The 14,996-nt window shown below is 47.8% G+C and overlaps 1 protein-coding gene across 1 annotated transcript in view; it reads right to left on the bottom strand.

Annotated features, from left to right (window-relative positions):
• FRAS1 (Fraser extracellular matrix complex subunit 1) overlaps positions 1-14,996 on the bottom strand; it is a 116,661-nt gene that overhangs the window by 58,502 nt on the left and 43,163 nt on the right. Inside the window, exons 10-16 of the mRNA XM_071555370.1 lie at positions 13,880-13,969; positions 12,637-12,784; positions 10,032-10,175; positions 8,181-8,315; positions 2,894-3,037; positions 1,637-1,777; positions 1,075-1,215 (exon numbers count right to left, since the gene is read on the bottom strand). Of these exons, the coding sequence (XP_071411471.1) occupies positions 1,075-1,215; positions 1,637-1,777; positions 2,894-3,037; positions 8,181-8,315; positions 10,032-10,175; positions 12,637-12,784; positions 13,880-13,969 (943 nt within the window). The remainder of the gene's footprint in view (positions 1-1,074; positions 1,216-1,636; positions 1,778-2,893; positions 3,038-8,180; positions 8,316-10,031; positions 10,176-12,636; positions 12,785-13,879; positions 13,970-14,996) is intronic.

Here is a 14,996-nt window from a genome sequence, read left to right as displayed (position 1 = left end):
TCCCCAGGGAGCAGGGCAAGGCAGGGCTTCCCCAGGGGAAATTTAAACTGGAGATCAGAAAAAATTCTTTGCAGAGAGAGTGCTCAGGGATTGGAATGGGCTGCCCAGAGAGGGGGTGGATTCCCCATCCCTGGAGGTTTTTAACCTGAGCTTGGCCGTGGCACTGAGTGCCATGATCTGGTAAAGGGACTGGAGTTGGACCAAGGGTTGGACTTGATGATCTCAGAGGTCCTTTCCAACCCAATCAATTCTATGATTCTATGGCTTTCCCAGGGAGCAGGGCAAGGCAGGGCTTCTTCCCCAGGGAGAAGGACCAGGCTCAACCACCCAACCATCTGCTTTCTGTAAGTGAACAGAGATTGGAGAAAAGTACTTGGAGGTCGCTGCTCCTCAGCCCCAATAACAGCTCTTTTCCTGAGAAAAGGTGGTGAACAGATCAAAAACTGCAGCACTGTGCCACAGGCAGCCAAGCTGCCTTGCATTTCTGGAAGTGCAACAGTGAGCACCTCTCCAGGAGGGACAGCAAGAAATGACAGTCTGAAGGGGTCACAGGAAGCATAAATTCATCTTCCAGTATCTCAGGTTTTCCATGCAACAAAGACCCCAAATCCACCAGGTGTCTGCAGAACTTCATACCAGGTGTATGTGGAATTTCATACACCTCTTAACTCAAGAAAAACTTGGAAGAAGAGGTACATTGGAAGCACCCTGAGATTAGCTCAGTTGGTTGAAACTTGGTTGTAACAATGCCAAGGTCATGGGTTCAATCCCCTGTGTGGGCCACTGACTGAAGAGTTGGACTCGATGATCCTTGTGGGTCCCTTCCAACTCAGAATAGTCTGGGATTCTGTGATTTATTTCAGCAGCATACACAGAGAAGAGGAAAAAAAAAGTCCTTGAGATCACTAAATCATGAGGGTGTGAGGGCAGAAAGCAAGTGGGAAAAATCATTTCTCCTCTAAGTAAAATCATAGAAAGGCAGGAATTACTCATTGACAAGTTCAGCATGGGATAAAAGATCAACAAAACCCAGTTTACAGCAGCCAAGGAACTTATTCCAAGCACACAACTTACCCTTGCAGACATTGTGATGCTGGTAGAAACCCTCTCCACAGCCCTGCAGGCACTGGCCCTGCTGCAGGGCCAGGGGGAAGGAGCAGGAGGTGCACTGAGTGGCCAGAGGTCCCTCACACGTGGAGCACGAAGAGTGACAATCTGGGAAAGAAAGAAGAGCACACAGAACTGAAACACCCCATTTCTGCTCCCTGAGAGTGGTGTTGCTGACTACAGCCTCCTCCAGCTGTGGCAAACTCCCAGCTGGAATGATACTCAGCTAAGTGAACTAATGAGAGCAGAAGTGCACATGTATTAATAACCAGTAAGAGCAATAACTCTCACTCACACAGGTTCTCACTGTGTGTTTCAGCGTGTCTGAATGTGCTCCACAAGGCAAAGAGGTTATTTTAAACAACCCATCACAAAGAGAACCAAAGAGAACAAAAAAACCCATCCAATTCCCTGTCCCTGCTGGCACTTCTGTGCTCTCAACACTCCCTCCCCACACCTGGGAAAAGCAGACAACCTGTGGAGGGTGCTCTGAGAGCTTTAGAAAAGGTCAGGCAAATATGCCCCTCACCTCTGCATCTTCCAGTGCTGCTTGGGAAATATCCAGCTGGGCATTCCAGAAGGCACTTCCCATCGTGCAGCAGCTTCCCTGCAGCACAGGCCACACACCTGGCTGGGTCTGAAGGGCACTGGTCACAGAACTGGCCACAAGCTGCCAAAGGAGGAGGGATAATTACTGAGGGAGCAACAACGGAGCTATCAGCCTCTTTCCATGCATGGAGACCATGGTGTAAATCTCTACAGGTCAGTGTACAACAAGCATCAGTTACCAGACTGTTCAGGAAGGGAGGGGGGAAAGGGGATTTAAAAAAAGGTTATTTCCCCTCTCCTCTTCCCTTCCTTCAAGTCAAATGTTAAGTGTCAAAAAGCACATGAAAGTGGTTCTTCTCAATTGCTGTGGGCTGGAGTGAACTGACCTGAAGTGAACAGACCTGTTGTGTGGGAGCATCACGGAACTCTGGGTTCCACAAGGCAAGTGCTTATTCCCCAAGATTCACAGACTAGTGAGAGATTCACAGACTATTCTGAGTTGGAAGGACCCACAGGGACCATCCAGTCCAACCCTTCAGTCAATGGCCCACACAGGGGATTGAACCCATGACCTTGGCATTGTTACAACCAAGTTTCAACCAACTGAGCTGATCTCAGGGTCAATGCTGTGGGATGTTTAGAAGGGCCAAGAGTTTTACTCAACCAATTTTTGTTTCTTTCACCAGTCAAACCAGCTCACAGCTGGGTCTCAAAATGCCTGGTTTTGGTAGAAGATGGAAGGTGTGAATCCTGAAGGTTCCCAGGAACAGCTCTGGGGTTTTGAGAATCCCCTTCTTGAGCTGTTTGACTGAGGTGTTTTAATTCCCTCTGGCCACCTCTTCCCCTTTTCCCAGCAAACCTTCCCAGCTCCCAAGGCACATCTGCTCTGCAGGTATTAGTTACTGTGATGCTGAATCATAATTAAATTTACAGGAACCTGCTGGCAAAGGCCATTTTTCTTTCCGCAGACAAATGGATTTGTCAAGCCCTCAGAAACAACTCGGGCTTTCAAGCTGTTCAGAGAGGAAAAAAGCCCTTAAACCTTTCATTATCTGATTAACTTAAATGAATTAATAATCATACAAACAAACAGCAGCTCTCCTCACCCTGTATTAATGCACAAGGTGCAGCTGCCTTGTCAGACATGAATAAAATCCCAGCTGCTGCACAGCTAAATGAAATATTGATTCCTGGTTTGTTTTTTTTTTGGCAGAGCATTTCTCAAAGAGGTATTTACCAGTGCAGGTTCCATCCTTTGGGTAAAACCCCTGGCCACAGCTGGCCACGCAGAGCCCTTCCTTCAGCACCTGGGACGTGTCTCTGCAGGACAGACAGTTGTTCTCAGCTGCCCCCCAGCACGAGGAACAGGACTCGTGACAAGCTGCAGGGAGGAAAAGGGCAGGATTACCAACAATCCACGGATCATGGCTGGGACACAGCAATGGTTTGGATCTTCCTGAAGGTTATCCCATTCCTCCAGTGCAGGCAGAGTAAAAGCCCTCCCTGTGGCACCTGGGCACAGGGGCAGAACGCAGCAAGCTCAAGCATGATGGCACCCTAATTAAACTAAATAACTGTATGGAGAGCAACTCTGCCTCCCAAACCAGCTGCTGAATGAGTCCCCTTATGCAAAATTGTACAAAAGTTCAGCTGGGAGGGAAATCCAGCCCACTGTGGTTACTGTTTATAGAATCTGGGACACAGGCTCCTGTCAGATCTTGTGCTACCAGTGCTTGCAGCAGCTGTGCAAATTACAGTTCTTCTGGCTGTTAAGAGGTTTGTACCTTGATTACACCCAACTATGTTCCAAAGCTGTTCTCCAATTTATTATTTCACAATAAGGCAGGTACCCACTTGTGCTCCCAGTCCATATTCCAATGAGAGGAGTGTCTTATAAGGACACTGGGCATCCTGTACCAGATGGGATCTTCCTAAGTGTGCATCTAACTCTGGCTGAATCCCAACACAATGAGCACCAGCCATCCCATCCCATGGTAAAGCTTGTGCACAGTTCTCTTCTCCAGCTGATAATTTCCCTTGCTGACAAAAGCCCTGCATCTCCTTCCAGGCTGGGTGATTCTCAGGGCACGTCTGCACTCCAAAGTTAACTGCAGAGTGTGAGTTCGTGCTGTAAATGTCTAAGTGCTGAAATGTCCTCACTTCACCTTCCAGACCTGAGTGTTTTGCTCCTGTCTGAGCTCACTCAGCATGTTTTTGGAAGAGGGGGCTCCAGGACTGGGGTCCTTCCATGTGCCAGCTGGGACCCCTCACTCTTAACCTGCCTCACTGTCACCACATCTGAACATACCCAGCGGTTTGCCAAGTTCTCAGGACCTCTCTGGAGCTGCTGCTCCTTTCCAATTGACACTTTTCCCTCCTGGATCTGTTTTTAAAATGTGCAGCCCTGCCTACAGCTGTATTAAAAACACACTCTTGATAAAAGCCATGGCTTTGTCTCCCACCACACACCGTTTGCTGCCTGCACTAAAACCAAGTGCTGCAGTTCCCAGTTGGCTCTCACCGGCCCTTGGCAAAGAGCTGCAAACCCACAGCAGCTTCCAAGCCTTCTAGTTAAGCAGCTGTTGTGTTAAAATTGCTTTTCTTCCTAGCTGGGCATACCAGAGAGGTCATCAGATCTTCTGAAGAAGGTGCAGTGAAGCTGGCAGGACCTGGGTGGATGTGGATGGAAGAGCAGCCCCAACCTATTCATGTCCTGGGAGGGTGGGCAAACCCTGGCACAGGTTGCCCTGAGGAGCTGGGGATGTCCCATCCCTGGAAGAAGTGCCCAAGGCCAGGTTGGATGGAGCTCTGAACAAGCTGAGATAGTGGAAGGTGTCCCTTCCCAGGGCAGGGCAGCTGGGGCTGGATAATCTTTACAGTCTCTTCCAACCCAAGCCAGCCTGTGATTCCACAATCCTGTGATTCCACACCCTCACACACGCCCTGCCTGCAGAAGCTTTGGCTCTTGCAGCACTGGGTTGCTGCCAGGCTCAACAGCTGCTCCTCACCCAAACAGCCAGGCACCAACTGCCCTGAAAGAGCAGGGGCAAAAATGGAAGCATCCAATGAGCCACTGTCAGCTCAAACATCTTTGCCTACAGCAACTAAGTGGTGTGTGAAAATAAACCAACAGAAGTGACTGCACTGCCAGGAAACTGTTTCCCCCCTCCCTGGCTATTTCCAGTCTGGGTTTGTGGGGGCTGTTTTGCAGCCCATCAAACTGTCTCTCCTGCAAAGCATTCCCAGCAGGAGGGCCAGTGCCAATGGAATCCCAGCAAGAGCACAGAGAGAAGTCACTGCTCAGCTTTGGGAAGGCACAGATGGGTCCGACTGCTCTGTGCCACACGGTGCCATCACCCATCTCTCCCTGCCTTCCTCACCAGGAGCTGGGCAAGCTCAGCTCAGCCCTGCTCAGCCCTGGGTGAGCCTCCACAGCCAGGAATGGCAGGGGAAAGCAACAGGCAGGGAGTGCAAACCCAAGTGCTCTGCTGCTCCAGAGGGACCTGAGTCTGTAGCATCAAGTTACACATCCCAACATTCCCATTTTGGGAGATCAAAGCAGGAACACTCAAGTTCTGCCTGGGCTTTTGAATAATCCTGAAAACATAAATAATTCAATTAGAAAAATGCAGTGAGAGCATGGAACAGTGCAGGTCCTTTGAGCCCTTCTGTTCTACCAGGCAGACATCACTAAGTTTTGCTTCCCTTTGGAGGGAGGGTCTGAGCTGTTTCCAGGGCCTGGTTCTGCCAAGGGAAAACCCACCACTCTGCTACGACACCAACTGATCCATGATCTTTAAATCCACTGCTACATTCTTGACCTTACACCTTCTATTCTCAAATTTACTTTCTTTTAATGGTTTAAATACTTCACAGAAGAGGGTGGAGGGATGGGGAAGGAAACAAGCCTGGTATAGGATTAAAATAGGGCAGAGATCAAACAACTATAATCAGGAATTCAAAAGAGATTCAATTAGAGCAGATGTCATAACACAATAACAAAAGGAAAGGCTAATTCACTGTGTTCTGCTACAATGCAGACACCACTGCTCCAACAAGAGGATGGAGGAGCAAACCTGGTTTAAGTCTCTTTTAACTCCAGAGCAAATTCCTCAAGAGGGAGTTTACAGCAATTAACACAGTCTAGTTCATCCTCTCTGTGATTTTGGAACACACTTATTGTAGATGTTAAAAACATAATGAAAAAAAAATCTTCCTGAGCAGTCTGAGCCTCATCTCAACATTCTGATTAGAGATTTGTAAAAACAAAGAGGATTCAAGGAAAGAGTGAATGGCAATGAATTACAGAGCATATCCAAAACCTAAGACTGGCCTGACTTCATGCAGAAAATGCAGCCAGGCAGAACTAAAGCAAATTGGTTTAATTCCCTTGAGGAAAGAGGAACAAATTTTCCCAGCAACTTTCAGCTGCAAGCCTGTGTGACTGCACATTTGGATGGAGTGCCCAATCAGTGATCTACAAACCAGCACTAATATGAAACATTACCCTTCCCACTGCCACAGCAGCACATGGGCACTGCCAATTAAAACACCAGCAGCAGGTGGAAAGGAAATGGCAAAATAAACCCAAATGAACTAGAAGATTATTTGATACTTAAGTCTATAAATTCTTCTGGACTGGGTCTCTCTTGCCTATTTATACACTCACAGTGGTGGCTGTTGGAGGACAGAGGTTTCCCAGACTTTCAAAACCTGGAACAAGTGGTCAGCTCTTCAAGGAAAGGCACTTCAGAAAAGGAAGCTGGACTTACTATGTAAAGTCCTTTCCCCTGAAAGCTGCCAAAAGCCCTAAGCCTGTATTTAATTTGAAGCAGGAGGGTTAGTGCCAAGGAAATCAAAGCAATGGCTCAAGAAGTTAAGCATGTGCTCCACCCCTTTGCTGAATCAGAGCTGCAGAAATAACCAGGAGCCCTCTAAAAAGGCAAAAACTAATAGGGCAAAAGTGCTAATTTCAGAGAAAACAATTAAACTGTCATGATAAAAAAGGAGCTGCTTCACAGTTTGGGAGAAGGTCATAAAAGCACTGTCACAGTTCCACCAAAGAGAAAACCAACTTCCCAGTCTAATTGTCAGTCTTTCCAATTGCTAAGATAAAGGATTTAGACACATTTCAGTGTTTTATAGAATTCCTAATGTACTTTGCAAATATGCCCCCTGAGAACAGTGAGCCCAATGAACTTTCAAGAAGAGCTCACAGTATGAAATGAATGAATGGCAAAACAAAGCAGAAAACGTCCCCAAAAAGTATTTTCTGAGTCCTGTCAATCCCCCACCACTCCAAGCTATTTCATACACACCCCAAAGCAATATCTCCTGAAAGTTCTGGCATGAGCAGGCACAGCTGGTCTGCACTGAAGCCAAAGAAACACACACACCACACTCCCAGGGTGTTCTGCCCTGAGCACACCTCGTGCCCTGCCCTGTGCCCTCAACACCACAAACCCCCCAGTCACATTTCCCAAGGAAAAGGCAACTGGAAGGAGGAATTGAAAAGAGGACAGTGATGGAAAATGATATCAGTGTTCAAAAGCAGCAAGTTTTAGCCTCCCAGAACTGCTGCACTGGACTCTGCGTTGGTGAGGCCACACCTTGAGTGTTGTGTTCAGTTCTGGGCCCCTCAGTTGAGGAAAGAGATTGAGGGGCTGGAGCGGGGCCAGAGAAGAGCAATGAGGCTGGAGAAGGGACTGGATGTGTCACTGAGTCTCCTCTTAAACACCTCCAGGGACAGAGAATCCAACATCTCTTGATCCAACCCCACTGTGATCACCAGCCCAGGGCACAGAGTGCCACGGGCTGGTGATCACAGTGGGGTTGGATCAAGGGTTGGACTTGATGATCTCAGAGGTCTCGTCCAACCCAACTGAGAAGAGAAGAGCAACAAGGCTGGAGAAGGGACTGGAGCACAAGCCCTATGGGGAGAGGCTGAGGGAGCTGGGGGTGTTCACCCTGGAGAAGAGGAGGCTCAGAGGTGACCTCAGCACTGTCTGGAACTCCCTGAAGGGAAGTTCTGGCCAGGTGGGGGTTGGTCTCTTCTCCCAGGCACTCAGCAATAGGACAAGGGGGCACGATGGGCTCAAGCTCTGCCAGGGGAAATTTAACTTGGAGATCAGAAAAAAATTGTTTGCAGAGAGAGTGCTCAGGGATTGGAATGAGCTGCCCAGAGAGGGGGTGGATTCCCCATCCCTGGAGGTTTTCAAACTGAGCTTGGCCATGGCACTGAGTGCCATGATCTGGTAAAGGGAGTGGAGTTGGACCAAGGGTTGGACATGATGATCTCTGAGGTCTTTTCCAACCCAACCCATTCTATGATTCTATGATTCAAATATCTCCCCAAGCAGGAATCAATTTTACTTTCCATGGCTTTTTCCCTTTACTGCAGGGCAGAGATTCCCACCTCTTTCAACAGCAGATGCCTCAGCAGGGAGGGCTCTCCCAGCTCAGGCACAGCTTTTGTCTGCTCTTTGCTGTCACCAAGTGCTGCAGCCCCTTCTGCCCTGAGGTACCTGTGCAGAGTTGCTGCTGCTGGAAGAATCCCTGCCCACAGGAAGGCACACACTGCCCATTCTCCATCAGCAGGGCTGGCTGGCACGAGGAGCACTCGAATCCACTGGCACAGGCAGAGCAGGTTTCGTTGCAGGCTGGCAAGGGAGAGAAGAGAGGAGAAAGGTGCATCAACCCCAAAGGTCTTGGTGCAGCCAGACCAGCCCTGCTCTGGGAAAATGAGATCATTTCACCTCATTTTGGCTAAAGAGCTTGAGAATTTGCATTTTTCAGGGGCTTCCACCAGAAAACTCCTGAAGTCTCATGGTTACAACTCAGCGTGAGCCTGAATCCTTTTCCAAACACAGCCTGGCAACCTGTGGAGCACAAACCCCCAGGACCCTACAGCCACAAGCACAGCATTGAGCTAAGAAACAATCCAATCCAACAGAATAGAACAAAACTCTTCCTTTTATTCAGCACTGGGAACATGGGGGTAATTCCACCACAGACATGTTCAACCAGACTTTTGTGTTTCCAGGTTTATAGACTTAGTTACAACTGAAAACTCTCCCCAAATTAAGCAGGATATTTTGGGTGACTTCTAACAGATCTCATGGGCTGCTCTTATCTCTGCAGCTTCATTTTTCCTTTTAACTAAACAATGTTGCAGCTTCAAGCCTCGACCTGGACAGGTTTTCTGATTTATTTCTTACAGCTTAGCCTTTATCTAAACAAGGTTTTGGTTTATTTCTTACAGGGTTAAATTCCTCTTTGTCTAAAGCTCTGCATGGTTAAGATCACTGACAAACTAAGGTACAAGCTAAAACAAAAAATTAAAAAATAAAAAATTAATATAAAATACAAATTTAGTACAGTTTTGGATAAAAAATTAGTAAAGACCATATGATTTTATTGAGAAGGGATGACATCTATTTTTTTGAGTGGTCCCTGAATCAGGTCTTCAAGCAGCAAGACCAGCCCTGCTCTGGGAAAATGAGATCATTTCACCTCATTTTGGCTAAAGAGCTTGAGAATTTGCATTTTTCAGGGGCTTCCACCAGAAACCTCCAGAAGTCTCATGGTTACCACTCAGCAGGAGCCTGAATCCTTTTCCAAACACAGCCTGGCAACCTGTGGAGCACAAACCCCCACAGCCCCAAGCAGAGCTTGCAGCAGGGCAGGGGTTTGTGGAAAAAAGACTCTCTATCCAATAAGGCCATAGAGAGGTATGTTTATTCCAGGCCTGGGTGCAAGTGGGGGGATGGCTCCTCCAAAAACATGCACTCCTGGTCGAGTTAACAACTGGTGTATATGCAAGTCAGTTATACATACTTATTATTGCTTCATGCATAAACATTATTTTCTTAGAGAGGGCAGGGTTACTATAATAAGTTTCAATAACTGATTACTATTTTCTCCACCTCGTGCCACTCCTTCCTGTGCCTGTGCCTTTCCTCCTGGGAATTTGGGCCAGGGGTCTCTGGTGGTCTTTGGGGATGAAATTAATACTCTTCCTCCCGTGAACTTTTTTGGCTCAAAACTGCTTCAGACTGGATCTGTTGGCAACTGTAACTGGTCTAATTGGTGGATTTCTCTACTTATCTTGTTCTTTTGACATATCTTCTGATTTATCTTCGTTTCATGGGGTGTGCTGGCTGTTTTAATTAGTCCAAGAGGCTCTGGGGCCTCGTGGTGTGGCATCTTCAAGGCCAGGTCTGTACCTTGTGATTTTTGCCACACGCTATACAATGAATTTTACAATAACTACTAAGCAAAATCTATGATAGGTATAATGATTAATAACATGATCAATTAACAAGCATAATAAGCTCATCCCAATCAGCAGGGGGAGCAGCCCTGGCAGGGGTTACCTCGGCAGGTGCCCCCGTGCTGGTAGAAGCCCAGCTCACACATCTCCACACAATGCCCGTCCTGCAGCAGCTTCCTCGGGTCCTGGCACGTGTCACAGTGGTCAGAGGCCCCCGAGCAGGTCACACAGTCTGGGTGGCACCCACCTGGCACAGGGAAAGGGCACACAGGGAAGAATCAGTGCAGGGGTTGAGGTCAGGAAGGCACAAAACAAAGCGCCAGAACCAAAGTCAAGTTCAGGGCTTGTTTCCGTTTCCAAGGTGTGTCAGTTCAGGTGTGAGGGGTTTTTATACATAAATACATCCATATTAGGCTAAATATTTTACTGCTGTAGTCAGCATGTGAGAGGTTGTTATAGGGACTCAGATTTTCCAGGCTATTGATTAAAAGGATAGTCATTGTCCACATGGTTTCTCAGCACTAAAAACCCTCAGTCATCAGGAATTAATGGCCTGAAACAACCTGAATTTCAGTTTCCTTCAGTCAAACCCTGCAGAAGTCAAGAGTGCAGAATACAGGTGGCACACCATTCCCCCTCTTAGCAAAACCTTGATGTCACAGCACCACAGCAGCATTTCCTGACCACAGGTACTTGGAGAGGTACAGAATGGCACAATTATTCCCCTAAGGAGAAAAAAAATGCCCTCTTCTCCAAGGCAAAAGTTGTCAGTGAGAGGGAGGATCTGCTGCACATCTCTGAGAGGCAGCAACCATTTATTTCTGTGCTGGCTGTATAGGAGCACATGTGTCTGTCAGGGGCTCCTGTTCTGGGCTCACACACTGAACTGCTGCAGGCTGTTTTTTCCATTTGTTTCTCATCCCCTGCACTGCAAGACAGAAGGACACAGAGGGGAAACAGCAGCCTTGGGCAAAGGAAATTGCCAGTTACCTATTAGGACACACCAAAAAATGTGAGTTTGGCTCTGTGTGTTCAATGCCATGATTTCAAAGCCTGGGTATTCCCAAATGATACCATTATGGAAGCTGAATTTTCAGGGGTCAGATTTGAAGGGGAACAAGCAGCACTTCTGGATAAGAAGAACAGAGGGGTGCTGAGAGCCCTGTATCATCTGTCCTCTCTTCAGCAGCCTGTGCAGATGCTGTTCCCTTTCCAAAAACCCAAGACAACTTCATCTGAATTATCCAAACTCTGCTTTCCTCCCTTTCCAATCTGCAGTGCTTTGCATTTTCATTAGCAGTAAATAACAAGCTCTAAAACACGAGGATGGCACATGTGCCCAGGCACTCCAGCACAATTAAACTGGGAAGCTATTTTCCTTTTACTGAGATAAAACATTAACTGGAGCACTCTGATAAACCCCAAAGTTATATGAATGCAAGCAGAAGAGATAACAACATGAAAAACTAGCAACCCACAGCTACAGCCTCCCCACTAAGAAATGTAAATCCAGGGGAACGACATCCTGGAGAAAAAGGAATTTATATGCAAAATTAACATATGAGCTAAGGCTATCCTAATCTTTCCCAACAATTATTAACTGGCAGTCATTCAGCCTCAGGTGAGCTTGTGGCATAACAGTGCAGGCAGATTCTTTCTGCCTTCCACTCCCAAGAAATAATTAGGAGCCCATAAACTCCGTGTTAGGATTCCGAAAGGAGTGGCTGAGGAAAAAGGAAGACAAAACATTTCCAAACCTCCCAAACCCCAAGGAGAAACTCCTTTGGCAAAAGAAAGCTGTGATTTAAACCAGGGCAAGTCAGGGGGAGCCTTTGGGTGGGCACTAAAGCTCCCCAAGAACTAAAAGTGGTTAATTAGCAACTGAAAGCTGGACAAGCTACAATTGCCAGGGGAGTGAGGGCTGCAGGATGCCACAACCAAGGGCTTCCCTGGGTGTGTGTAACAAGGGGGGCTCTACAGTTGCTGGCAAAGTGAGGCTGAGCACCGTGGAGAGTTCACAAAACAGCATCTTTATTAATAGGAATGACCCAATAGCGAGAAGAGAGAGAAGGAGAGAGACTAAACCAATAAGCCCAAACATGTAAGCACCTCAGTCACCAAAGAGTTACTCACCTAAAGGTTGTCTTACCAACTCAGGACACTGCCCCAAGGGCAGGGGCTGCATCTTCTAAGCACTTTTTGGGGAAAGAACCACCAATGCCAAGAGCACAAGCCTTCTCACCTTTACTGAGCCTGCTGGAGACTCTGCTTAGGGAGACAAGGTCACCACCCCCAAGGAAGAGGTCACAGACCCTCCTGCTCTCTGTCTCTCTCTCCCTTCTTGCTCTCCCCCCTCAGCTCTCCTCCAAAGGCTGTCAACCAATAGGAGAGATTATCACAGTTAGTTAAAACTTGGTTGTAATAATGCCAAGGTCATGGGTTCAATTCCCTATGTGGGCCCTTGACTTAAGAGCTGGACTCCTGATAATCCTTGTGGGTCCCTTCCAACTCAGAATAGTCTGTGAATCTCTGTGAGAGACTCAAGTAACTGCAGTTAATGCCAACTCTGTCTTCAAGGATGAAGCCTTTGCTCTATCAGCTTTTGTTCCCTAGAACCTGGCAGGGAAAGGATCAATCTTTTCACAGGTGGCATTGGCAAAAACACAGACCCAAATGTGAACAGTTTTAACTCCCACCACGGTGTGTACCTGGCTGGCAGCGCGGGCAGCAGTCCCCCTTCACCTCCAGGGCCAGGCTGCCCCGCGGGCAGGGCGGGCAGGAGCGCTGGAAGCAGGTGACAACCCTGGCCTGGCACTCGCACTGCCGGCACGGCCCCTCCGCCCACAACGCTCCATCCTGCACAGGAAACACGGCACGGGCAGCACAGAATCACAGAATCAACTGGGTTGGAAAAGACCTCTGAGATCATCAAGTCCAACCCTTGGTCCAACTCCACTCCCTTTACCAGATCATGGCACTCAGTGCCACGGCCAAGCTCAGCTGAAAAACCTCCAGGGATGGGGAATCCACCCCCTCTCTGGGCACCCCATTCCAATCCCTGAGCACTCTCTCTGCAAAGAATTTTTTTCTCATCTCCAACTTCAACTTCCCCTGGCAGAGCTTGAGCCCCCCTTGTCCTATTGGTGAATGCCTGGGAGAAGAGACCAACCCCCACCTGGCCAGAACTTCCCCCTTCAGGGAGTTCCAGACAGTGCTGAGGTCACCTCTGAGCCTCCTCTTCTCCAGCCTAAACACCCCCAGCTCCCTCAGCCTCTTCCCACTGCACTTGTGTTCCAGTCCCTTCTCCAGCCTCACTGCTCTTCTCTGGACCAGCAGCCAAGGGCAGCCCTGGCACACTGTGGGTTTGCCATGCATGGAAACCTCTGGGTGAAACAACACAAGGATGGTGGGGTGGGTAGAAAAGAGACAATAAGCATCTTCAAAAGTCCTCATCTGTCAGAGCAATGGAAAGTCCATTTTTGGTGTATTTAAACCAAGGTTCTTAATGATTCCCTTCTCTTCAGCTTCAGAGGAAAGTTCCTTGAGAATATTAATAATGGCCTGCTGTGGCAGTAAAGATTATGATCAGTGGGATACAGAGGCAGAAAGACACACGTGGCCCCAGCTCTGTAGCTTCTACTTTACAGGATTAAAATCATACATCTTTATCTCTGTGAAATGTGCAGGAACTCATGAGTAGGGATATTAAATATTAAAGAGAAATGATTGATTGTACTGCACAAAGGAGAGCAGGGAAAACTGGAATTCTGCAGCAGATGCCCACTAGAGTTTCTGTAAATTGCAAAAGCAATCTGCAGGCAGTATCAATGGATTATTTTTCTGCTACACTTGCAAACAATATCCTTCTCAGAACTGGAGAGAGAGGCAATTCCTGCAGGCCTTTAGGAGCAGAACTCACTATTCAGTGCTCCAGAGCAGCAGGATACTCACAGCTTTGGTATGGCCTTTGTACACACAGTAACCACGAGGTGAGCGACATTCGGGACAGCACTTCCCATCCACCTCAATTAACTCTTCACCCTGCACAGAGAGAAAGGGCTGCAGCAGTTCAAACAGAACCAACACCACCCAAACCCTGTGGAATGCAGGGGCAGAACAGCTCTTGCCCTGGAATGCCATCTCCAGTATCTAATTTCACCTTATCTTCTCTCTATCCCACTTCATCTCTGTAGGTATAGCTTGAAAAATGTGCTTAGTGAATATTGCAGAACAAACCTCAGAGCGGGCTGTGGAATTCAGAGATAAAGCCATTACTTCATCCCTAAATCCCCCAGAGAAAGACACCCCCTGCTCCTTTCACTGTGGATCACTAGGATTTTACTGGCCCACTGTCAAGATTTCAAGGCACAGAAGTTTACCTTGACTTGCAATGTTCTACTTTTTTCCCCCAAGAGAATTTCAAAGCACATGCTCTATTTATCCCAGATGGAAAAAGCCTGTTCTTTGTCACAACTCCACGGATTCCACTTAAATAACTTCAGTTTGAAGATAAGAATTTAGCAGCAGGAGAAAGGAATAAAGTGCCCCAATTCACCCCAACTCTTTGTGTCCAAGTGGAGGCTGAATATTTAGGAAAGAGAGAGAGACTTTGTCCCCAGGGAACGAGGACATAGCTCAAAAGAAACAGCTTCAAATTCCAAGATTACCAAGCAGCTTTTTTTGATTTATGCCAACTGGGTGGCTGTTCCAGCAGGAACAGCTTTCCAGGAGAGTTTTCCCTGTGCCACACTGGCACACTCAATTTTTGCATGGGAATTAGGTTCCCTAAGGGAGAACACCTAAGCTCTGGCACCTCCAGTGCATTCCTGAGGAGGAGAAGAGAGGAGAAACCATCCGGTTCTTGGTTCCCGAAGACCACACGCAGCCTGAACCTCTCTCTGCTGCTCCTGCACATTTCTGCTCCTCAATCTTTGCTCCAAAATGCTGCTGGCAGTGGTTGGATGTGTCACCACCCCACTGTAAACTCTCCCAGCCCCATCCCTGTCCACACCCCCACCACATCCATAAACACACAGTGTAGGGAAACTGAGAGCAACTAACCCTGGAA

This window comes from Pithys albifrons, chromosome 5 (assembly GCF_047495875.1).
Source record: "Pithys albifrons albifrons isolate INPA30051 chromosome 5, PitAlb_v1, whole genome shotgun sequence".
Lineage (NCBI taxonomy): Eukaryota > Metazoa > Chordata > Aves > Passeriformes > Thamnophilidae > Pithys > Pithys albifrons.
The sequence above is the reverse complement of the archived record's forward strand: the minus strand, read 5'-3'. Positions and strand labels throughout refer to the sequence as shown.